This window comes from Myzus persicae, unplaced genomic scaffold (assembly GCF_001856785.1).
Source record: "Myzus persicae strain clone G006 unplaced genomic scaffold, MPER_G0061.0, whole genome shotgun sequence".
Taxonomy (NCBI): Eukaryota; Metazoa; Arthropoda; class Insecta; order Hemiptera; family Aphididae; genus Myzus; species Myzus persicae.
Window position 1 is genome coordinate 486467 of NW_019104155.1, and position 26043 is coordinate 512509.

The following is a 26043-nucleotide window of genomic DNA, read 5'->3' on the forward strand; positions in this document are numbered from 1 at the left end:
AGGTATATATTTAGATACATACCTAATGCATTGAATATGAATTTATCAATAATGATCAGTTGAAATGCTCAGATATACAGTTGTTTGGACCTTTATCCTTAATAGCCAATGGGTAAAAGCTTTGTGCATTTCCTAGCCGTTAGCCCATATTCAAACTTCAAGGCAGTGGCGGGTATAATTGATGGACGAGAGGGGGGCGGGGCGAAAAGACATTTATTATACAAAACCTCATAGAAAAATTGATAGGCTGTTTGAAATCTCTGGAGACCCTATAACCATTCCCCAATATTTTGAACTTATGTACAGAGAACACAATTAAAACAGAACAAACGTTTTGTATTGTTCAAATTCAGTATAAGAGAATAGTTGTAAAATGTACATAAAATAAATATTATGCCATAGAGAAGGGGCGAACTACCTGTCGCCCCCCTCATAACCGACCCTGCTTTAAGTATCACTCTCCGGATTGTTCGACTTGTGCGTTTAATCATTTGTTTCGAATTCGTGCGCACGAAATACACGAAATCTAAAATTTGCTATCCAAACGTTAAAATAAGGTTATTCGAGTGCATTAGGTATTAAAACCCTTCAAAAATATAGTGAACACACAAATACACATTACACGATAAGCACATTGTCCAACAAGATTTTGAAATCGTTGAAGAGCCTAAGAAATTTGGACGGTTTAATTAAACCATTCATAAAATCATAATCGTCTAGTGAACACATTAGGACTAGGTAGATTATAGTTCTACATTTTAACAACTAAATATTTAGCAAAGGTTTGTGTTAACCTCGTTCAGTGGCGGCGCAAACTTTTTGAGTCTTTGAAGCAAATTGTACATTTTTAATATTTTTACCACCAATCATTCCCCTTATTACATCAAAATGATAATTTACTATGCTGAAGCTATGAAGCAATTGCTTCAAATAGTATTATATCTTGCCACCACTGACCTCGTTATTGGGATGCGAATTATTCGCTCGTCTGGGAGATATTCGACGCCTAGGGGCTCGAACCGCGAAATCGCTCAAAAATTTGAATCGCATGGTTACGACTTACGACCATTACCCATAATCTAAGGTTACGACGTATTACCACGACGATATTACGAGACAGCACGAACTGGTAAGGCGGTTACCACGTTTCAAACATCGCTGAATGTTTACCCATGGTCTCGAATTCTCGATGTACTTAAGTATTCCTATTTCCTAGAGCGCGTCGACGCAGGTTATCCACACCGAGCGTGTGGAATACGGGACAAATGGACGATTCGAAAGCGCTCAACATCTTACATCACTGCCTCGGCGTCCGCTAAACGTTCCGACTATTCCGAGACGTCATAGCCCAAGTAGAGACAGTGTAAACCATGTTTTTTCGTCGTGGTGTGTAGACTTGTAGAGCAAGGTCTTAGAAGCTGATAGATTGAAGACCGTGGAAGAGTGTAGTAGATCTACAAATAGAGTATTGTAAATCAACTACGTCGAGCTTACATTGTCAATATTCAACAATATCGAAATGTAATGATAGTTGAATCTTCAATAATAATTTATTGATAGTATTAAAACGTAAATAGTCGATACCAAGTGTTTGACTATTTTGAGAGCACCACGACTGACCTAACGATAATCGAATACCGAGTTTCCTCCGTCGAATCGCGTAATGCGGGTAAATGAAAATAAAAACATTAAAAACATTAAAAACAGAAAAATTCTGCGTGATAACGTGATACTGCGGTATTTTATTAATATATTATCTATGGTGACTGCCGTCCCTGTTATCAGGAGGCAATCAGAGGCGCCTCCAAAAATTTTAGGTGAAAAATTTCCAAATTAAGTGAATTTTTCAAGCAGTACCGAATTATTGGCTCCCAAACTCGGTGATCGGTACGGCAGCACGGCAAACGGAGGTCGTGGCCATATCCGAGGACCGAGACTAGGCTGGACTGCTGGAGCTCCGAAGTCCGAATAACAATAATAACGTATACGGCTGCGGCACTGACTGGATGTTGGCATCGGTCTTGGCGCGCGCGTATAATCACGGCGGCGATTATTGTTGTATTTTTTTTTTTACCGTTTATATACACTTTACACTCAACACTGGGCCCGCACTTATACGTCCCGCCACCGTCGTTGGTACCGGACGGACGCGGTTATGTTTTGTTGTTTCGTTCGTACGATCTTTCGCGTTGATTTTCTCTCGCCGTTGTCGTTGCACATATTATATTTTACGTTTCGCGGGCGTCCATCACGCGTTAGAAACACGCTCGTTGCATCTATACCAACGCTAGTGGCGTAAAACAATCCGGAGATCGGCTATCTTGACCGTTGTCGTCAATACAACCCTTGCGGGCAGGTAGAAAACAGTAGACGCTGATACCAAAGCGAGAAGTCGCGGACCGGGACGACGGACCACCGAGTCACCGAGCAGCAGCTGGCCTTCCGGTCGTCGCGCGGGACCACCACCGCCACCGCCGCGTCTGCATCAGCGGCAGTTGCATCCGAAGCCGAACCGACAATCAACGGTTGCGTTTCACCGCCGAGTGCGACTTGATTATTTTTCCGCCGCCGCCGTCGTCATGCCATTGCTCCACAGAAAACCGTTCTCCAAGAACCCCGTGCCCAGGGGTCTGAGGGACACGGACGAGGTGTTCTACTGCGAGCTGACCAAAGAAATTTTCCTCAGTTACGAGTGAGTCGATCTGGGTTTACCAAGGTTTACTTTTCCCGTTTACTGTGTACTATACCACCTTGTCATTACGCGCGTTTCACATGGCGCCCCGCGCCCGATCGATTCTCGTGCGGCGCCCACGTTTAGAGACCGACGAGTCCGGTCCGCCCGCGTCTATTTTTTCGGTCCGTTTCCGTTCGATCCGCGGTTTGGGTTTCTTCTCGAAGTTCGAACACTCACCTGCGTCCACCGTATAGTTAACGGATCACTTTCACCGCGCTTTTTCCCGCGACCGTATTTCAATAAGTTTTTTTTTCAATTATTCGAGGTTAATCATCCTCCGATTTTGGCGTCCTAGAGGCGAGTGAGATGAAACATTCTTCGTTGTTTCAGACAACGACCAATTTTCGAAAATGCGTTTTACAGCACACACATTTCGAACGACCTTTCCCTCTTGTTAACCTAACAACAGTACCTATTATTGTGTTGAAGGATCGTGATTAAAGTTGCTGTCAGATTTCCAAAATTAGCCCTTATTTTAATATATTGCTTTAATATCTATCAAATGCATTAAATCTAAACCATTAAACACTAACTATGCATACTATTGAACATTTTTAATGTATATGTATTACACAATACCTGTTTCATAAATTTACTTGAAAAATGGCCTAACTTTCATAAGTTTAATTTTTAAGTTCCCAAAATTTTCTGTATGTTTTGCAATTGATAAGTCAGTTACTTTTCTTTGTTAAAATTTTAGTTTATTTCATCTAGAATTCTTATTGCTATTGACTTATTTAACATTGAATTCATCTGAAGTGGTGTTTGAATGAAACAAAATGTATTAACTGTTTTTTTTTTATCTATGCAGGCATTATGTAGAAAGAATTATTTTGTGCAATTCATTAGTGTGGTCATGTGAGCTTACTGGTAAAAAAAATATGACCTATAAAGAAGCCTTGGATTGTGAATTAGACTCAAAAAAAATGTTAAATGACTTTCCAAATGAGGTAATATTATAAGTGCTAAATTTCATAGATTGTTTCATAGTTTTTTTGTTTGTCTAACATTAATTATAACTATATTTTAATTTTTAGCTTCAAAAACCAATTTTGTATTTATTATCACTGACAAAATGTTCTTCTTTGAAAGAACTCATTGAACAAATATTTAATTACGTAAGATATAGATATTTTGTATCAGAAATAGTGGATGTTGCTTTAGAACAAGATCAATGGTAAGCATTGTTTGAAACAGTAGTATATTGTAGTAAAATGTATTAATTTTTAAGAACAACTAGTGATATTTTGTTTAATTCCGTTTATGTTTTAAGGTTAAAATGTAGAGTTCTAGCTGTGCATGCACCATCTGACCAAAAAATTGCTGAAAGAAATCACCATACACCAAAGTAATTACTTAAGTTTTTGAATAAATACATCTTGAGAATTTAAATTGATATAAGTATTCTTATTCCATAGAAAATCAAATGATAGTAATTCAAATACAGCTCTTGCATCTTATAGTTATGATGTAGAACTACTCAGTCCTAAAAAAAAACAAAATCCAAACATTGAACCTATATATAGGGTTGATGGCGTTCAAATTCGAAGATCAAAAGCTTGTTTTACGAGAGATCGATGTAGATTTTTTATAACTCACAATGTTGAGTTTAAAAATGGTTTGATTTCACTAAAGGTAATTTTAAATTCTTGAATAATTTAAAAATAATAATATTTGTGTTATTAATAAAAAAAAATAAGAATTTAAATACAGGGAACTTTTATGTATTTTTTAAAATATTAAAACTTGATGTTTTAAGTTTTAATATTTTTGAAATATTACATTTGTAATGTTATAATTTTCTTAAATAGAGTATTATGTTCTTTTCTCTCTCTTCAACTAACCTTATTATTATAAGGTATTATAATATATTATAATTTTTATTATATTCCATTTTTTTTATTCTGTTAAGAATAAATATTTATAATTACACAATTGATTGGATATTAACCTCGCTGATATCAAGTGTAATTTTATGTTGTGAAATTAATATTATTTTAGGATAATGTAGCAAGTAGTATTGCCAACTTAAAATTTGAAGACATATTCAGTGGAGAATCTCCTCAATTTTCTGAAACTAAAAAGAACAAAGTATTAGCCAAAAATGGATTAACTAAAAAATGTAATAAGTTAATGAATGGAGGAGAACCATCCAAAAAAGATGAAAAAACAATGCTAGAAACAGTTGAAAAATTAAAAGAAGAAAAATTGAAAATTAAAGAAAAGAGAAAGGAAGAAAAAGAAAAACTATCCAAATTTATGAAAGAATGGAACAAGAAAAAAGAAGATCTTGAATTGGAAGATTTAAAGGTAAGTTCAACTTTTTATTTTATGAATTTACATTTAAGATGACGACACATGGACATTAGTAGTCTCCGTTTTACAAATGTACAACATTGCATATTTTACTTTCACAATAATACATTTTATTCTGTAATTTATAAAATTAAAGTGAATTTACCACTCCTAAAAGGCAAGAATATTATCTATGGTATTTCGGATGATTTTATTTATATTATTATTAAGATGTACAATTTACAAATAATCAAAACTTACTTAAAAAAGTAATAATAACATTAAAATTCTCTGAGATACCCTAGGTAATATTCTCATCTTTAAATTTATAACAGGTAAATTCGCTCTAATTTTAAAAGTTACTGAGTAAAATGCATTATCGTGAATCCATCGTGAACATACAATTTGTCATGTACATTTGTAATACGAAGACTACAAATGCCAGTGTTTCGTCTTTTAACAAAGTTAGTTCATTTATGATTACTATTTGGAGTTATAGGCTTAGAAATTATGTTTGTATCATAATTACAACATTTTATTTTAATATAACATTTTAACAAGTCAAAGTGGGTATTCTTCAAATCCATAGAAATAATTATATTTTTTATTTTGGATTGTAAAATAATAAATGCCCATAATGGGCCCAGTACAGTTAATACAATTAAATATACCACTTCATTATATATTATTTTACTTAGCTTGTTATAATATTTTCATACAAATTTGAATAGATTTGTCTATATTCTATAAAACTATTCACTTGTAAGATATTATTTATCTTTTTGGTACCAAGCATTGAATGAGAATTGGTTTTACGATGGTATATGATTTTTCTTTTTCATGTCGTTTTAGAAAACTGTCCTAGGAAATGTCCTAAGACATTCTAGGGATTCTACATAAGTACAGTAGTTTTTTGATACATTCATTAGTTACATATTTTATTTTTGTATATGGGGAAAAAGTTTAAGGAAACACAAAGTCTGACTGTTGACTTGGTAAATCAAATTCTGGGTTTTTGATAAAAATGATTAATATTGTAATACATTATTGAGCTCATACATTTTACCAAGTATTTACCATTGTTTGTTTTCATATAATGCAATATTTATGTGTTAGATCTACGTGCTATACTTGTGTTAATATGGTGTGTTTTATATTTATTCTTATATTCTGTGCTACTTAAATGTATAATATTGTATCTAATATCAATATGATTTATTTTTAGGAACTGCCTAATGTCAATCCCGTTAATTTGCGAGTTCCAAATGAACATTTTGGGGACTTTGTTATGATCTATGAGTTTTTCCATAACTTTTGGTCTCAACTTGATGCAGGCAGTTATTTCCCACAAGGAATGAATATAGAATTATTAGAAAGATGTCTAATAGAAGAGGAAATAACAGGTACAGAATATTACAAGTCTGAATCTTATAATACATTTGAGTATAGTAGGTATAATAAAATGATTAATTTTGATTTCTTAGGTCCTTTAAATACTTTGGTTCAGGTATTATTAACAACAATATTTGACCTTGAAGAAGATGAAGAAGCGGATATGAAAGATAGTCATATTTCAGGTTTAGCTTTTATTTCAATGATTATTTTCAATTATATTAAATTATATTTTTATAATAAAAAAAATTAATGTAGGATGTGAGCCAGTTTATAATATTAGTGATAATAAAACAAAAACTGCAGTCAAATTAGCAACCGATGTTAGAAATTGGTCAATACAGCATTTGGGCCAACAATTGAATAAAATAACATTACAACCAACTGTAATTTCGGAAGTTTTGAGAATTCACATACTGTCATCTGGTGGAAAATATTCTGATAGAATGACGAAGTGGATGTAAGTTATTTATCAGTAATAATTAATTAAATTCATTAAAGTTATTACAAGTTATGTATTTTTAAGATACCACGAAAGAGGAAACTATTGTCCTACGGATGATCCTGGACTTACTATTAGATTAGAACATCCAGAAGTATTAGCAGCTCTTAGTCATCATCATATTTCATGTTTGCCAATTGGTAAGTTTTTTTTATTAAAAAAACGTGCTGATATTTTAAAGTATTGTATATATATTTAGCTGACAAAATAATGTTAATTAATTGCTTGATGAATCAAATATTAACATTTTCATCGTACCGAATACAACTGCTGAATACTGTTATTAAATTGAAAAATGACAGACTAGAAGTAAGGAGTGCATTAGCAGCGGAAAAGAAAAAAACTCAAGAAATAGTTCAAAAGTAAATTTTTATTTTTTTATTTAGAATAATTTTAGGTTAGGTTTATTCATTTTGGTTTTCTTTAGAAAAAAAGAAATGAAACTGCTAAATGGTGAAGCTCAAAACGTAGAAACTTCTGACCAAAAAGCTATTAACAATAGATTAAATGAATGGAACAAAAAACTCTCTGATCTAACTGATTTAGGCATGACAGCTCAAATATTGCCTCTTGGAACTGATAGAGCATTTAGGAAGTATTGGATGTTTGCATCTATGCCTGGACTTTTTATTGAAGATGATGAACCTTATCCTGGAACTTGTCTACCAAAGTAATAATTTTTTTAAATTTTTTCGTAAAGCAAATTTGATATGATAATTATATTAGTTATTGATTTTATTGTCAATATTGAGTATTTTATTGTATTTGTTCCAGTGGTACTCCTATTAATAACATAAATGAGAATGATCCTGTGTCTTATGTCAAAAAACTGTTTGAAATGAATGAAAAAGAAAATGTTAGTGAATCAAGAGTCAGTTTATCAAATACACCATCTAAAAAAAGACTTCTTGACGATACCAACAATACGTCGTTTATGACCAATGGGAGCTATGTAGATCAAAAAAGGTCACTCTTGCGATGTTTTGGTCCAGACAGTCAATGTCCAGTGCATGATAACATTGAACATAGGCTTGCTTGGGGTTATTACAACACTCCAGATGAATTAGATGGTTTAATTAATAATTTGAATTCGAGAGGATTAAGGGAAGGTGAACTTAAGAAAGTTTTGATACAAGAAAAACCACGTATACTTTCAAGCATGGAAAAATGTACAAATTGCCTTTTAAACCCTTCATTGGTAAGTTTTTTTTTTGTATTGCACTTATTCTATTCATCTTTATGTTAAGTATTTCATTCACATCTAGCCATACTTCATCTTACACAAATAATAATTAAGTTTAAGTTATAATTATTTTTATTGTTTAATTTTTTTTTCTGAAAATCACTACAGTAAAACTTTGATAGTATGGAAAAATTTAGATCAAGTGTTTTCTGGATTTCTGAAGATTTTCCAAAGGCCTCAATGTTTAAGACATATAGTTTTGATAAGGAATTCTAAAAAAATAAAATTGAACAACAGTTATATCAGTACATCAATAATCTTGATACGGTCAGGTGAATTGGGGGATTCCAAATGACAAAATTGTTGTAAATAAATTTGTTTTGTAAGTTAATTGTTTTCCGGATATTTGGATGTCTGTTGGGTGCCTGGACTACCAAGGTTTTACTGTATTAATGAAAAAAAAAAAATCATGAAGGAAATGCGTTGCAGTTTATGCATGCTCTGCATTCTCTTTTGTTGCAATCAGCGAGCTGCTGACTACTGGTCAATCATAGCGGTCCTACTGTTCTGAGACTGCGCAGTTTTCCCATCCTTTTTTGGAATGGAGTATAGAACCTTTTGAATTTATCGTTACCTGTTCTGGTTTTAATTCTTAATATAAAAATGTTATGATAGTAGTTCTGGTTCAGTTAAAAAAGTTAATTTACATTAATGTTTGTATTATATCCAAGATTTAAATATATTATACGGATGAATATTTATAGTGATACATTTTGCACAATAAATAATGACAATTTTTTCTGGCTTTAGGTAGAAAATATAGCCATTTATAAATACTATAATATAAATTCACGTGATGATCTTTGCTTCTTCTATCTCCATCCAGTTCTTTTTTGTATTTAATTAAAAATAGTAAATTTATTTTCATATATTGATGTCTATGTAAAGATAATATCATTTATATTATTCAAATTTCATCTTTTGAGAATATATTTTAAAATCATGGTTCAACCGCCGACATCTTTTTTCTTTTAAAAAAAAAAAAATGATATTTTACATTTATAATTTAGTCTTAGTTACCTAAGTCTTTATTATTGGAATCAAATCATTATTTTACAGTGAATTATTACATTTTTAAATAAGCCAGTGTCACTTTTTATTATGTTCAACATATTTATTTTGTGATGGTAAACAATCTTTCTTATTTTAATTTGTTTTAAATAAAGTTAAGTTCCATTTATAGTCTCTGATTTTCTAATTAATAGTTTTTTAAACATGTTTTTAGATGGTCGAGGATGATAAAAAAATTCAAAAACGTTTGAAAACTGATTTTTCTGAATTTAAAAAACTAAACGTTAAATTTCTTCGTTTAGATCCTGATGTTGATACCTCAATGGAATTAACTTTAAGAGAGTATATCTTATATTTAGAACGTAGGTTAAATACTTCTGCACTTGGTAGCATTGGTTTGAAGGTATGTTTTAATGTAGAGTTAATTGATTTTAGTTAAATCTAATAAAAATTATATTTATTATAGTTTTCTAATAGAGACCAATGGAGAGAAAATATTTCTAATGGCATTTATAAAGTCCCTGGTCAATTGTCATGGGGTAATAGGAGTAAAGTAGTAAGTTAATTATTGTTATCATAAAAAATAAATTGTTTTAATAACTAATACAGTTGTATTTATTAATCATTTACTGTACATTCTCTATCTGTAAATAAGTGTATGTATTCAATTTTTTTTTAGAATGATGACAATTCTGAAAAAGCTAGTTCACCAGAACTTATTAGTAAGTTTATAAGCAGCTGAAATTTTAGTAATTAAAATACATAATAAAATATTGTTATTTTAGATTACCAAGATCCAGTTACATATATCGTTGATGTTAAGGGTGATAAAAAAATATTTGAGTTGGCTTCTGTTATCCTTAAATTAGAACAATCAATTGAGCCAAAATTTCTCAGAAGACCATTAGGTAATTTTAAAGTCATGTTTAATAACTAAATTTGTTGATGAAGTTCATTTTGTTTTAGATTAAAATCGAAGTAAAAACATATTTATTTTGTACACAGTTATTAATGCATAAATAATAACTTATAGTGCACAACTTCATCATTAACCATAGATTTTTTATTTTATAAATTGTTTTAGGTTTTGACAAAAAAGAAAAAATGAGTTCAGCCATAAATCCCTTAATGGATAAGTGGGAAATGTCGCTGATGAATTCTTTAAATTTTTCACAATTATTCTTACATTTAATTACATTAGGTAATAAAAATTATATTCTTATGTATTAAAGTATTTTAAGTTATACTTAATTTATTATTGATATAATTTTTGTAGAGAAAAGTATTGAATGGTCAAAATCAATTATGAAAGTCAATTGTGTGTTATGTCGAAGCAATAAGGATGAAGATGTTATGTTGTTGTGTGACAACTGTAATAAAGGACATCATATTTATTGTTTAAAACCAAAACTTAAGGTATGTCTTTCATATTTGTTTTTATTATTTTTTTTTTCTGATAAATAATCTTAACTTTTGTTTTTTTTTTATTTCTATGATTTTTAAAATGATACACTTTTATCTTTTTAGAAAATTCCCCAAGGTGATTGGTTTTGCCAAAAATGCGTACCTATAGTAAAACACGAAGTTGAAGAGGATGAACCTGAAGAAAAAGTGTTAGTTTTTAATTATTATATTGCCACTTGTATATATAGTTGTTTAAATCATGATATTAAAAAATATGAACAATTACTTAAATAGCTAAATGACTGTTAACAGGCTTAATACATTCTAATAATATTCACTTGATCATTTTTTGCATAGATAGTATCTATTTTGTATATTTAATGTTGAAAAATTTGTTTTATGCATGATTTTATTTTTGCAGGAAAATTGATATTTGTTACATTTGTAAGGAAGAAGGGACAGTGATAACTTGTGATGATTGTTTGAAAAATTACCATTTAGCCTGTCTTAATCCACCAAAGCGTGCGCCGCCTAAACGAAATTGGACATGCTTCAGTTGTCGACAAACATCTTGTAAAGGTACTAATTGCATTAATATTGTTTTGAATTATTAACTGTGGTTAATATTATGATGAATACCTTATATTACTATCTTGATACTTTTAAAAACATATTTATGTCATTGCATATAATATACGCATATATTTCAATGTTGGGGAATAACATTTGGAGAATGTTGTTTTGATACTTTACATCTAATAGAATTGTTACTAATATCTCGGAGTACTTGCTTTTTAAAGATATAGTTCTTACTATAATTTAATAATGTATTTGAATGTTATTTTAAAACAAGGATGAATACATTTCATAAATACTTAATCAACACTTTTATATTAATAAAATAGTTATATTCACATTTTGTTGAGATATCATATTATACAAACTGTCAACTCCCATTAATTATTATCAATCAAGAGTGGAGTTGTTGAGTGTGAGATAGAAGTACCAATGCGCAATGTTGCTTAATCACGGGCAGTGAGTTTCTCATTCTAGACTAAGTAGACTGACAAAGATAGTTTCATATATACATTTAATCCTTGGCATTTAAGGAACCTTTATTGGGAGACGGAGTGGTTGAGTGGACTAAGGTGCAACTTGCACTGTTGCCTGTTTGAACCTCGGTCACAGGCCGATGAATTGTTAAGAGTCGATAGATTTCCAAATGTTTTATTTATGGATGACTGTTGATTAATTTTAATTCGTTTTGGTGATAAAATAAACCAACTATTTCCTGGTCCTATTTCAATCTGTTAAATATTATTTACAGATGAATTGGAACAGGTTGAGGTGGAAAGGTATAGCAGGCGTAAGAGTTCGCAGGCTGCCACTGCCAAAATATCTGAATTTGCCCGACAACTATTACATGCATCAGCCAGATGTTATGGTCTGTCTCTGATGTCATATTATCTAATTTTCAGTGTTAATTAAAAATATATTAATGATAACTATTATCCGTCGCAGATCCAGGCTGTATTCTTAAAATGCTCGTTTTAATTTTCTAATACAATCTATGTGTCTATAATTAATTATACTGTACATTAGGTTGATGAAAAAAATTATAAATGAAAAAGATGCTAAATAATTTCTTACTATAAAAATTTAAAATATATATTCAAACAAGACATGTATAATAGACTTAAAAATTTGTATTCAATTAATTTTTTTACACCTGGATCTGTATTATATAATACAATCTTAATAATTCTATTGCATGTAAATAGTTTTATTTAAATATTTTAAATAGCTTGATATTACTTATATCTGTTTATACTTGATGGTTCGTTTTTGTAGGTAAATAGTTGTTGATGATAGTGTGTTTTATGTTTTATATTATGCTTTGTTAAAAAAGAAAAACTGTATGTAATATTTTTTAATATATTACACATATTCATATACAATATATTACATAAAATATAGCATGGTTAGAAATTATTTGGTAAATTGATATTGTTATTGGCATTATTTTGGTTATCCTTGGCTTAATTGCATTAGGACATGTTCATACAGTTTAATGTTTATAAATTATTATACATTTTGCATGATTACTTGTTTTAAATATCTAAATAGTAAATATCACAATTGTTTTATTATTATTTTAGGGGAAGAAGAAAATATTACTGAAGAAAAAAGTCGAAGAAGAGGTAGACATACTGAACAAACAACCTTAACTACATCTGAAGATCTGCCTTTAGATAATGCTCTTCTTCAGTTACTTTTAAACCAAGTTATGCATCATCCAGATGCATGGCCATTTTTAAGGCCTGTTACTAAGTCTCAGTGTCCTGATTATCATACAATAATAAAAACTCCCATGGATTTGGGCACCGTAAAGTATAAACTTAATATGCTATCATATGGAACAAATGCAGATTTGTTAAGTGATATGGAGTTGATATTTGAAAATTGTTTTTATTACAATTCAGAAAATTCTGAAGTCTTCAAGTTAGTAATTAATACAATATTATACTCTTGAAATAGTTAATAAATGCAAGTACATTATATTTTATTAGATGCGGGGAACAAGTATACAATTACTACAAAAAATTATGTCAAGAATGCAATTTGAAAGATTTCAGTGAAGATGGTGTATATGATGGTCCTCCGCTAAAGAAATCAAAACACAGCTTATAAATTTAATGTTTGACTAAATGTTAGAATTTAAATTAGGTTTCAATACATAATCAATAATTTTACTCATCATGTCACTTACTGATAATTGTCACGGTGGTCTTGTTAAATTATTCATTACATCTTCCCCTTACATTTTCTAAATATTATTGAGTAGTTTATTTGCCAGCAGTCTGATTCATATATGAGTCATTTTTAAATCGGTTTAATATATAGTTCTTAAGAACTATATAGATATTAGTTAGATTAAGTATAGTTTAAATTAAATTAGTTAGAATTATTTTTTCTACTTGACATTGATGCTTTCCCCCAACACGCAAATGACAAAAAGTGTATTGTGATCCATTCTATTATTACTAATAATAGATTATACTTGCTGTATATTGAAGCTAACATTCATTTAGACTATGTAACTGTTTTTAAGATCATTGTTGTATTTCCTTATTATATATTGTGATTTTTTTAAAAAAAATTTTTTATTCATACAAAATTCAATCGATTACATTAAACTTAGGCATTTCGTAAGTCAATGACTTATGTGAACAGCACATCATTATTCTATTTTATTTTCAGTTATATGAATAGTGTTTTTATAGATAATAATATTAATTTTAGTAGATATTTTTTACTCAGTACAATTGCAGTTTATTTTTATGGTTTATCTATGAATATTTTTTTTAATTTATCATGTATATTGATCCTCGGCTCAACTTTTATTTTATTCTCTGTAATATAATATAATGAGTTTCTTTTACGACATAGTGCTGAGTGCTATGTTTTGTCAATAATTATAATTAAAATAATAAAAAAAAAACAAATTTCAATGTAATTATGCGTTTATGTATTAGATAAACTTAGCCTATCTTTATTTTCTATTTTATTTAAAGTATTTTAATTTTAATTTGTGTAATTCAATTCCTATTTTCGTATTTTTTACTTAATATTAGTATTTTAATTTCATTTTTTTTAAGTTAAATATTAGTATACATTAAATTTTTTTAAGAAAAGATGTTGTTTTATTTTGTTATTTTAAATTATATTTAAGAATTTCAGCAATTTCCAGAAATCTTAAATGGGTCATGGTTTAATGGTTAAAATAATGAAAAAAATATTATAAAATAATATTACTTCACTGTCTGTCTGGTATGTGTTGTAAAATTGTATAATGATTTAACAACAGCTATTTTAGCTTTCTCAACATTGAAAAACACACATAAATATATATTTTTTTTTAATATTTTAAATCACTTGTTTGATTATAAACAAAAATATAGGGTGATTTAGAAATGTGTTTGAACTTGGTAAACAAAACGTCAAGAACTGTCAATCATGGGGTTTTTCTTAGTCAATAATAAATATGAATTGAATAACAATATATAATATTAATACCCTGTGATTGAAAATATAAATAAACTCAAAAGAACTGGGTATTAGTGTATTTTGTAGGTATAACTTACATAAAAATCTATTATTTTGCTAACATTGTCAAATTAATTTTAATTTTTGCTTTTATTACCTTTTCAATTAGATACTTGTATGAATTATTTATCAATTTAACAAATATAAATAAAGACAAAATGAAAAAAAGAGAAAGTATGCAATTTTGCTGTTAGTAGGTGCTGAGCTTAGATTATGTACTAGTATGAGTATAGCTTGCCAATGATTAATTTGAATTCAATGATAATTTCTTTTAAGCCCCCTAGGAGTTCCGGCAGCATCGTTACCACAAAAAACATTGGCTGGGCTATGCCTCCCCCTAAATATTATATCTAACCCCCTTGACATAAGCCTATGTTTATTCGTATCTTGTATACAACTGTTGTTTGATTTTATATAGGGAAATAAGGTATTTGGATTTGATTGGTTTTTGCTTATTTTATTTCCTACTATCCGATTTCACCTGGGAAAAATAATTTTTAAAATTTTTTTTTACTGGACATGGTTCAACTAATTTATTCCTTTTTTTGTGTAAACATTTTTTATTGTGCTAATCTATTCTAAAATACCTTTTCATCATGATTTCAGATATAACTGTATTGTAAGTGTATATTAATCATGCTTTTCATTAAAATATTATCTATTTGTCTTCTAATGTGTATACTGGTGGAGCCAATGGTATGACAAAGAAAATACCCATACTATACGAGTACAATATAACATATACATATAGATATCATTATTATTAATATTTTTTTTTTGGCTTCATGTCATGTATTCCTTTTATCGGTTTCACATTACCTCTCGTCCTCTCCAACGGTCCAGAGAATTTAAATTGTCGTAGTTCCCAAGTTTTCCAAATCGTTCGCTCTATCAAGCCGTCACTGATGAGGCCTATCTCTTGACTCTTTCCGCTGGGTATATTAATTAATACCTTATGTATTACTATATCCCATATTACTTTGTTCACCATACATGCTCGGCTAACTAGTATTTTAGCTTTCATTTTTGTAGGTTTGGTCTATCGAACTCAATTTAAATTGTAAAATAAAGTTATTTAAATTTATGCGGGAAATGTTGGTACATTGTCATATCTTATCTCGTGTCTTGTAGCACTATCAATTTTACGACCAATCAGTGAGGAGGACGTGAAAATATCTTTAGCCATGGTGATTGTGTGAAAATACTATATAGCCATTATCCACTGTGTTTCACTTCTGTCGCCCTTCGAGACTGTTCCCCCAACAGAGGTCAATATATTTTCTGCTGCCTGCAAGAAAAAATAAATCACGGTGAGTAATTGTTTGAATTTACATTGTATTACTAAGAAAGTACACCTCTGATTTTCTTAAAAATGTGATAAACCCTGACTGCGATGTATTATTTAACTACTGGCGGTGGTATATTCTGTATACCTCGGTGACTCGGCAGCTCGTTTCTGTCATATCTATTGACCATCAAATATCGTTCCGCAACGACGTGTACCTCAGTATATGTATTCTAATATCATTACATACTGTACTTCCAATAAAATGTGCTTTACCAGCATAATCAAATCTTGGCCTTTTCATTGGCTATTGTCAAACTAAATCCCGAGGATCATTTTGGTTTTCAACACTCCTGGTTGTTCCACCTTTCCTCCCTTGAATGTAGTGTCAATATGTTAAACTTATGTAATTATTTCACTTTCATTTAAATTACATATTTTTAGTATTGTCTATGTACCTAACCTAGCCAGAATTATTTGATTACCTCAATACTTGATTCCAAATAAGAATAAACCGTCTAGTAACGGAAAGATATCAACAGTGTTGGACCCTCTTTGCAGTTTTGAATAATTCCACTTAGTCATAAGAGTGTGGCCAAACCAAGATCAGTTTTTGTCCGCCACTAGATTTATTCCTGTATGGAATAGAGTACAAGTCTCTGTGGCGGCTCGTGTATATGTGCATTACCCACCAAAACAAAGAAAAATTGAATATATAAATCATAATAATACAACTAAATACCTGTAATGTTATTAAGATTACGTTTCAAAATATAAATATAAAAATGTAGAATAAAAGAAACGGGCAGCAGTTGTTCGGACCAGAATGGTATCGGTATGTATAGTAGTGCACATTTGTTCAGTGTAAAAATTAAAGCAAGTCAAAACACTCACGCCGCGTTATAATGGAATTGCACATTTGTTTCTGTGTGAATGATTTTTGAAAGTGCTGTCGCGTGTCAGCATTATAATTTATTTTTACTCTCACTCATTTATTATATTCCGATTGATTATCAGCTGATAATGTTTGTAATTAATTGTTTAATACAATCTACTATAATATTGGTTCCTTTTTTTTTGATGTGCTCTACTTCATTGAAAACCTACGAGCCTCCACCGATAAGTCTGCATTATAAATTTCAGTTTTTTTTATTTTCACTATTGATGATGTTATATTATTTGTCTTGTTACTTGATCACATTATTTTTGTAATGTTAAGTTAATTCAGCATTTCAGTGAGCTTAGAAGTTAGATTTACTGATTTCAATATTTAGTATATCAACATAGCTATCCTATTATAATTTTATTAACTACTTTTAGATGGCTGATGAGAAGTTAAGCCGCAAGATGATTTTCCCATACACATACACATCTAAAGTTGCCCAGTTTCCATTCAAACTACATTTCAACAATCATTGGATGTTTCCATGGTTTATTGGAGCAGCTGTAATGGTTTCACCTGTATTTTATCTGATTCAGAAAGCCGGTAATTTTATATTTTATAACGTTGTAGTAAATACAAATATTTGAGACAAATTAAATTATATTTTAGCTAACTGTGAAGCTAATGTAAAGATTTGGGCTGAGAAAAGGAGGAAGGAAGAAGAACACCACAAACACAAGTGGGATTAAACAAGAATCTAAGAAGCTGCGTAGAAAAAAAAAACAATACAACTTACTCAAAATTAAAATTTTTATTTCTAATAGCGTTACTGCGAGTTTTATAAACATATTTAAAGTAATTATAATGTAATATACATCATAGTTCAAGTTATTTTTATTATTATTTTATAATTCCTTGACTTTAGTCCATTTTTCACTAACTTTCCATAACCATTCAACTGTCTTTTGATCTCTTGCTCGATATGGCATTGGTATTATTTTAAAATTACTAAAAGGAACACATAATAATATTATTATATAGTTACTTGACACAATTTAAAAATAATACATTTGCTTACAAAATAAATTCTAACAAAACAATAGTTGTATTTTGGTTATTTGATAAACATTATAATTGTGATTTTAAAATTTAAAAAGTAAGATAAAAATTACCTGATGAATTGTCCGCTAATGTTTTCAAGTTCTGGCTCTAAAGCTGCATGAACCAACGTCTGCGATCCTTTAGCTGGTGATTTCAAAAACAGCCATGCCATTGGTTTTATGAAAAATCTAGTTACACTATTGTAAAAAGGTAAATGTCTTGAAATATCTGTTGTACAGATACCAGGATAGATGGCATTTACTGTAACTCCAGTATCTGTAAATTGAATAAAAATATGTTACAATTATTATGGTGTGCTTATAACTAAAATAATTATTTTACAATAAAAACCTAATTCATATATTATAATGTTAATATGAATTAATATTTAATACTGCATTCAAAATAAGTGTTTATGATTAATTCACAAACCTTTTAGTACTTCAGCTAGTTTAGATGTAAACATAAGATTTGCAAGTTTACTTTGGTTGTATGCCTCTTCTTCACTGTATGACATATCAGAGTTTAAATCTTGTTTGTTAATTTTACTAGATCCATGTTTCAGTGTTGTCACATTAACTATTCGGCTGGGAGCGCTTTTTTTCAAACAGTCTAAAAGTAAATTGGTTAACAAGAAATGGCCCATATGATTGACACCCAAATGAGTTTCAATTCCTTCTTTGGTTGAGGATTTACTGCACCTCATAACCCCAGCATTGTTGATCAAAACATCCAATCTATTAAATTCTAATTTGAAAGTTATAATTTAATGATTTTCAGGGCATAGAAATATTTAGATGTAAATTCAAACCTTTCTGGAATTTTTTTGCAAATTCTCTGATTGATTCTTGTGATGATAAATCACATTTTCGACAATATAGTCGTTTGTTTCTAGACATAAGTGCTAGCTCAACTCGACTCTGTTCTAAGGACATTAATCAATTAAAAAAATATATACATAGCTATTTAAAGTATACCTAAGTAAATTAGTAACTTATTATAATTAATGTAAATGCTGAACTTATTTAACACCATGACAAATAGAATTAGTAATTTTAAACTAAGAAAAAAGTTAAAGCACACGTTCAAGAGAATTAATGTAAGTTTGACAAATTTGATAAAACTTTATCATGTTTTAGTGGTTGTACATTAAATGTTGGAATTAACCTTTTCACATTTTTCCATATCCCGACATGCCATCACGACTGTTGCATTCTTAATAGCCAACAACCTAGCAGCTTCTTTACCAAGGCCAGTATTCGCACCCGTAATTATGATCACTTTGTTGGCAGCTGAAGTCTTGATTTTGTAATCTTTTCCAGACAACATGTCCCTAAAATAAATAAAATAAATAATAACAGTGTGCGGTCAATCACTTAACAGATAGCAAGACCTGGGCGTAAAGCGATGCCCTAGAGGTAAAAAAATAACATACTTGATTAAATAAGCACCACCGCATACTGTACCGAAGACACTGACATAGATCAAAGGTTTAGGTATTTTGATCATATTGAGTTAGATATATGAGGTCCCGATGAAGTAAATCTACAATTCAAAAACAATAACTATAGGTAAGGTTAGATTTGAACATAAAGTTAAATTTAAAAATTGTTTTATACTGTGGTAAAATCTATTTTTTTTATAGTATACTATATAATTTACTAATATTATATAGGTAATATTGTCTAGTAGTTTATCGGATGCGGCGTATTGGATTTGTGATAAGAAAAAAAGGTAAAAACAGTTCCGTGATGAATTTGAAGACCACTGTGACCAACACAACGGAGCGACTGAGCTCACGCAGCTGTACCTGGCCGACCGTACTCTTCAAATTACCTCTAATTTTTTTACAAATCAATAAAAACATTAAAAATGAACCGTTTGCAATGCCCTTAAATTTAGTTATAACAAATAATCAAGATGGTTGTTTAAAATGTAATACTCTGTCCATTGGTGTTAAGTATATTTTATAATATAGGTACAGACAGATCACTGATGAGTCATCCTATTGTTAATATTGGAAGCGTTAAATTGCATTCAACCGCTTCCATTATTCTGTCACGGTCTTAGGAGTTAAAGTCGGGACACTTCCCTAGTTCCCTGTTTAACAATGATAACCAATTCGGTCGCCCAGAGAGGACATTTTAGTTGAGCTTTTCGCCTCTATTTTGTTGAACTCCTCGAACCAAGGCCGGATTAAGAACATATTGGGCCCCGGGGCTGAAATTTAATTTGGGCCCTTTTGACAAAACATTCTATACAAAGCCGATCCCTTCGCTCGCAGGAGGTTACATATTTATATATTTATAACTATTTCACGAACTTACAATTTTTTTTTTTTTTTTTTTTATAGCATTATAGGCCATTTAGGCCCTTTGCTGCCAATATCAAATTCTTCCACTCTTCTCTATTATATGCATGCATTAGGTCTCCATGCCAATCTGGTCTTAACTCCTGGATATCTCTTTTGACTGCATCTATCCAACGCTGCTTCGGTCTGCCGCGAGGTCTTTTCCTGTTTAAGTTGTTTACAATTACCTTCTTGACAATACTATTATCCGCTCTCCAAACGTGACCAGCCCACTCCATCCTAGTGCCTTTTACAAATTGTACTATATTTCCTTTTCCATATAATTGTTGTATTTGTTCGTTTGACCTTCTCTCCCACACTTGGGTATCAGGATTATATACGGGACCATAGATTTTTCTTAACACCTTCCTTTCAAATATATTAAGTTTATTCTCATCTCCTGCTGTTGTAGCCCAAGTACAGCATGCATAAGTCACAACTGGTCTGAGGTACGATAGTAATTATGATAATTAGTTACGTTCTAATTTCCCTTTGTAATATTTAAATATTTTCATTCATTGTTATGTTTATACAATATCGAATACCTCGGTAGTTAGTAGGAAAAGATCATTGTAAAGCTCACTACCATATATTATATTCAACTAACCATAATCCATAGGTTAACCTTCTTATGACTTATTTAACCCTCTGTTAGACGCGAGGGGAAGGCAGTGGCGTAGCCAGGACAATAAAATGGGAAGGGGCAGGGTTAAAATACCCAAAACCCCTCGTGGATGACTGGCTGTATAATCTATGATCATGTTATCTAGTATCTATACTCGATGTCACGATGGTAATTATTGTCTATTAGTAAGTTGGTAAATAGTAAAATATTTAAATATAGATAGTTGGAACAGAAGCTCTATCAAAATAAAGAATTAAATAAGCACTAAAATGTCCTCTGTTTGTGGACACAATAATGAACAATTGCCTTGACCTTATCTTCTAAAGCAGCGGTTCCCAAACTTTTTAGCTGTGCCGACCACCAATTTAATAAAAAAATCTTTGAGGCCCACAAATAGCTCACCTATATATACGAATGCAGAAATATATATATATGTATAAACAAACGTCAGTTGTTAGAATTAAAACGAATTACAAAATCAATTGTTTATCACGAAAAACACTTTATTAAACTTAATCACAAGTTAAACAATTTAATGTGATTGTTGACATCGCTTGTCCTTCATGAGAGAATCAATATCCGGATGAAAACTGGATAGTTTTAGAATTAAATCATTTTCAACATTTAGTTTATTCCTATACTTAGAGTTAATTTGACAATAATTTGACACTACAGAGTGTAGATGATATTGATAAATATTATTATAACCAGAAATATTATTGGCCATGTGCTAAAAATATATAAAATTGAATATTATATATTTATATGGTTCACGGCCCAATACCACGCTGCTCCAGGCCCACAAGTGGGCCGCGGCCCATAGGTTGGGAACCGCTGTTCTAATAAAGGCCTTGTTTAAGATCATGATCTCTGCATATTATAAAATCAATGGTTTGGTTAAAAACGATTTCGATTTTAATCATGGTTTTAAGTTCTATTGATGCTACACACTCATTTGTTGTCTCCATAGACCTGCTACTACTATAAAAGCAATGAGTGAAAGCATAACAACATATAGGTCGCTTTTTGAGTACTCGATTATTCGTACGCACGGAAGTGCGTGGTAGCTGCAGGGTAAGATTATTGTAATTTTTTTACAAAGACGGCCTACATTAGTTATTAGTTTAACAATTAAAGAAAATCGACCTGTTGTGAAACTCAGTTAATGGTTAGAACATTTTGTTTGTATGTGCATTTTTTACAATAGTTTTCTGGTGAAAAAAAACAGGCGTCCAGCCGTACACAAAAGTGCAGACCGAACTCGTACAGTGTGCACAAGCTCTACAACAGTGTGTGGGGAGTGGGTCAAACTCTCTGGCAGTGACCTTTAAAAGCCGGTGCACATACAGTCGTTATAAAATGTTATTAACTCTATAGTTCTATACATTACGGTCTTTGTCAATAGCACCCACGATTATAGATAGTATAGTACTATCTATAATCGTGATAGCACAGCAGCAAGACATTCTCATGGACGAATTTTTTCGTCCGGCTCCATAGCGAGTCTAGGACCAACCACGGTTACCATCGGGTCCATTCCTGCATCACCACGGCCACCGCGGGTTTCCATGTCCTGGAAAATTTTTGTATCGTGGTTCGGTGGTTTTGTCGAGTCGTTTTTAGACTGGGCATCACCAAACTACAGTGCTGCCATGTCATGTATCGAATTCAACTGCAGCGTGTCGGTGGACAACCGGTAGCAAAGACAACGAGGAGGATAACAGCGTCTCGATCTCTCTAACTTCTGCGGTGGCAGGCGTCATTTCTTTTTTTTCGACAAATCTGCAGATGGCGAAACGTATAATTCCGTGGATGCAACGGACAGTAATCCTATCTCAGGGGAATAGCCTGCAGTGCGGAGTTTTTTTGGACTACCATATTAAACATCGATTTACATTGACTGTGTTCCTGTAAACTCTCGAGGAAAAAAACCCTTTCACCAGGTAACTTGAATTTTAAAATTATATGTCTAAACTAAAATTTAGATATTTAATAAGAAAAAAAAATGATCAATTTTTACAAACTTTTGTTTCTTAAAATTATTTTTGTTTAAAGCAAAGAAATCAAAAATCGAAGTCCAATGAGCACTGTAGAAAAGCTTACTCTTGTCTCTTTCTAACAAAAACAATCAATTAAATCAGACCATTTTACGTGGCGTGAGACAATTTCCTTGAGCTCTTTTTTGAGTAAAAAATTGACATGTGTGCACATAGCACATGCAATGAGTATACGTATAGATAGTTTGGCACCCTTATACAATGACATTTTCGCTAATCATTGTTTATGACTAGGGTTAGCATGATTATAACCTTTAGAAAATTTGAAAATGCATGCAAATATGCCCAAAAGTTATTAAAATTTGCCCTTAAATATCAAATATGACATTTTAAAATGTTATTAATGTTATTATTAAATAAAAATATACTATAAATTAATAAAAAAAAAAAATACAAATAAACAAACAAACAAATGTGAACTTGTACTTGTAATATATTGTGTAACGTACATTTTTTAGATGACATTTTTACTCCACATACTTACTTTACAGAATAGCACTAAATACTGATATATCTGTTGAAAATACTTCTTCTCCGAACTCTAAAATAACTTTGATCAGTATTGCCAGTATTTTAACTTTTAATTTTGGGAACTTTTACCATACACTATGAAGGTACCTAACTAAAGATTTTAAATCTTTAAGTCACTTTATATGTCAGATAGACATCATCACTCAATCACGATTATTGGTCGTAAAAATATAACTGATAAGTAAGTAGTATAGATAAGGTTATTAAAAACAACACTTTTCAAATTTTCTCGTTTAGGTAAGCTGTGGAACCAACAATGCCTATTCATTCGTTTTATCGTTTATAATGTCTATATAATATTGTTTTTTTTTTAGTTTTTCTGATTTAAAATAGGTACATATATTGAGTTTTTTTTTTTTATCGAAATATGCAATATTTACAATTTTTTTCTTCAAAATATGCATTTATTCATAAAAATCCATTTAATATATGCAAAAAAAATAATGTTTCTGATTCTGTTATACAAAACGAATTTATAACTTGGTCTGCAATGTGCATGACTAAAAGGAAAACGATAAAAGTCATAAACATCTTAACCCTATTTATGACCAACATAAATGCCATTGACGGCGTTGAGGGAATTGCATATTACCTAAATATTGTCCCTTATTAAAGACACACAAGCAGGGCCATTAATACATACATAATTTTCGTCTGGACAACTTGATTATAATACAAACTATGAAAAGCAAAAGATCTTTATACTATAATATTTTATAATTTTTTTAAAATTATGTATAGTATGTATAGTAATATTATATTAAGTTGTAACTGCAGTGTTGTGCATTATTTAGATAAAAATATTCATCTTTTTATCTTATCTAGATAGTTAAAACTGTTATCTGATTATCGACATGCAGATAATTAGATAACATTTTCATTAATTTCACATGATTTTTTCCAAAACTCGCCAAATGCCACAATTAGTTCACAAAGCATCATCCAGACTGCGTAATTGTGAAATGTTAGTAGGTATATTTAAAATCAAGCAAAATAAATTATTTTTAGATTTAATTATTAGCGTTGATTATTATGTTTTTGTTACAATATATTGTCATTAATTCATTACCTAAACGATACAATTAAGAGTCCAGATAATTTAAAATGTTCAATATATTAAATATGCATTAAATATTACTATTTTTTATTCAAATTTATTAATTTAATCCATTTTGTATTTTTATATGAAATAATAAATAATATTAAGTATAAGATCATAATTATGTGTATACATTATAATTTATTTTTATAAGAAATATACAATCTATGTCCAAGGGCATAATAATAATATGTGGTACAAGCAATTAATACTTGAGGTTGAGGGAAGAAACCATCCAGTCATCGCTCTTCCTACATTATAATTTAATTGTTTAAGGATTTAAAAACCAAAATACTGTATAACTGTTTGTTTTTTTATCTAAATAAAAAAGATGTTATATTATCTTTTATCTAGGTACTATTTTATTAAATCACTTGTCATCTTATCTAGATAATTTTAAAATTATGTGTGCACAACACTGGTAATATAATATGATCACAGATTAATATAAATATATTAATATATTTTAATATTAATACAGTTCAATATAATCTGTGATATGATATTGCAGGATATATTTCAATACGTATATGTAACCTCCCTCTCACCGAAACTCATTTCATCAAAACGTACCTTATTTCGTAATCAATATCCAAAGTTGCTAAATAATACTCTTAAGAGAAAATTGCAATCTATAATAATTAATGAATCCAAGTATACAGAGATGGGCTGGGAATAAAAACCAGTCCCGGAGAAACAGAAAATTCAGCCTAAATTTTGGACTGATAATAAAATTCTATTTAATTTTTTTGGCCAAATTTATCCAAGCAGCCCAAATTTTCACAGGCCAGAGCTGTGATTGCCCACCAGCTACCCTAGCCAGTCCACCCCTGAAAAACATCAGTATGTGTAGAACAGACAATATGACTTACTTCACTAATATTTTGAACTACATTTACAAGTACCTACTAATCGTTAACTTAAAAAAAACCCATATAGGTACAGCAATTACATGTTATTATAGTTTAAAGCTAAGTCCAACTCTAACGTTATCGCAGTGAATAAATTAACATAAGTTAAAAGCACAACTGTACAATTTGTCTTTACCTTGGAATACGATTTAAAAATTAAAAACTTTTATTTATAATACTGTAATCTAAATGTTTATTGTACATAGATACTATATACAAAGCACAGCGGTTGGAATAACATTTGGGTTTTTTTTTTTGGTGTACTTACACGCAATCTTTTTGTGAGATGTCCTAGGTTATCTATACTACGTTTTACGTCAAATTTATGTACGTTGGCTGTATTAAATCCAATTTGAATATTACTAATTATATTTAGAAAAATTTTTTTATTTTTTTGACAATCAATATCTCTAAAATACTACAGTGAATTAAGAATAATCCAATTCTCTTTACTTGGTACATACCGACGATTATATTGTTCGGTTTATATTACGTTATGCAAAAGCTCGCTTC

At 30.3% G+C, this 26043-nt stretch overlaps 4 protein-coding genes and 1 long non-coding RNA gene across 6 annotated transcripts; 2 read left to right on the forward strand and 3 right to left on the reverse strand.

The window, feature by feature from the left end:
• Positions 1 to 957: 957 nt before the first annotated feature.
• LOC111039328 lies at positions 958 to 1997 on the reverse strand. Its single transcript, XR_002605085.1, has 2 exons — positions 1621 to 1997; positions 958 to 1454 (listed from the first exon to the last, which is right to left on the reverse strand). It is a non-coding gene; the product is annotated as an uncharacterized LOC111039328 (long non-coding RNA).
• A 125-nt stretch (positions 1998 to 2122) lies between these two features.
• Positions 2123 to 13685, forward strand: LOC111039327 (bromodomain adjacent to zinc finger domain protein 1A-like). 2 transcript variants are annotated; one of them, XM_022322798.1, is made up of 24 exons: positions 2123 to 2692; positions 3546 to 3684; positions 3772 to 3911; positions 4008 to 4082; positions 4153 to 4369; positions 4736 to 5044; positions 6255 to 6432; positions 6514 to 6606; positions 6680 to 6881; positions 6948 to 7063; positions 7123 to 7285; positions 7351 to 7593; positions 7698 to 8121; positions 9392 to 9580; positions 9644 to 9733; positions 9857 to 9899; positions 9963 to 10085; positions 10262 to 10378; positions 10454 to 10593; positions 10705 to 10790; positions 11003 to 11160; positions 11909 to 12025; positions 12741 to 13083; positions 13152 to 13685. In XM_022322798.1, exons 1-24 carry the CDS (start codon positions 2580 to 2582, stop codon positions 13270 to 13272), a joined length of 3939 nt encoding a protein of 1312 aa, XP_022178490.1. In that variant the 5' UTR covers positions 2123 to 2579; the 3' UTR covers positions 13273 to 13685. The 2 variants fall into 2 exon arrangements, with proteins under 2 accessions (XP_022178490.1, XP_022178491.1); XM_022322799.1 differs by lacking the exon at positions 11909 to 12025 and having other exon boundaries at positions 2125 to 2692.
• Positions 13686 to 15824: 2139 nt separating this feature from the next.
• On the forward strand, positions 15825 to 17677 carry LOC111039372. The gene is made up of 3 exons (XM_022322872.1): positions 15825 to 15998; positions 17294 to 17459; positions 17526 to 17677. Exons 2-3 carry the CDS (start codon positions 17294 to 17296, stop codon positions 17603 to 17605), a joined length of 246 nt encoding a protein of 81 aa, XP_022178564.1. The 5' UTR covers positions 15825 to 15998; the 3' UTR covers positions 17606 to 17677.
• On the reverse strand, positions 17599 to 19674 carry LOC111039371 (retinol dehydrogenase 13-like). Its single transcript, XM_022322871.1, has 6 exons — positions 19393 to 19674; positions 19125 to 19290; positions 18769 to 18877; positions 18390 to 18704; positions 18029 to 18233; positions 17599 to 17864 (listed from the first exon to the last, which is right to left on the reverse strand). The coding sequence occupies exons 1-6, from the start codon at positions 19464 to 19466 to the stop codon at positions 17762 to 17764; spliced, it is 972 nt and encodes a 323-aa protein (XP_022178563.1). The 5' UTR covers positions 19467 to 19674; the 3' UTR covers positions 17599 to 17761.
• A 638-nt stretch (positions 19675 to 20312) lies between these two features.
• On the reverse strand, positions 20313 to 22502 carry LOC111039375. Its single transcript, XM_022322875.1, has 2 exons — positions 22426 to 22502; positions 20313 to 20751 (listed from the first exon to the last, which is right to left on the reverse strand). Exons 1-2 carry the CDS (start codon positions 22500 to 22502, stop codon positions 20313 to 20315), a joined length of 516 nt encoding a protein of 171 aa, XP_022178567.1.
• Positions 22503 to 26043: the final 3541 nt, after the last annotated feature.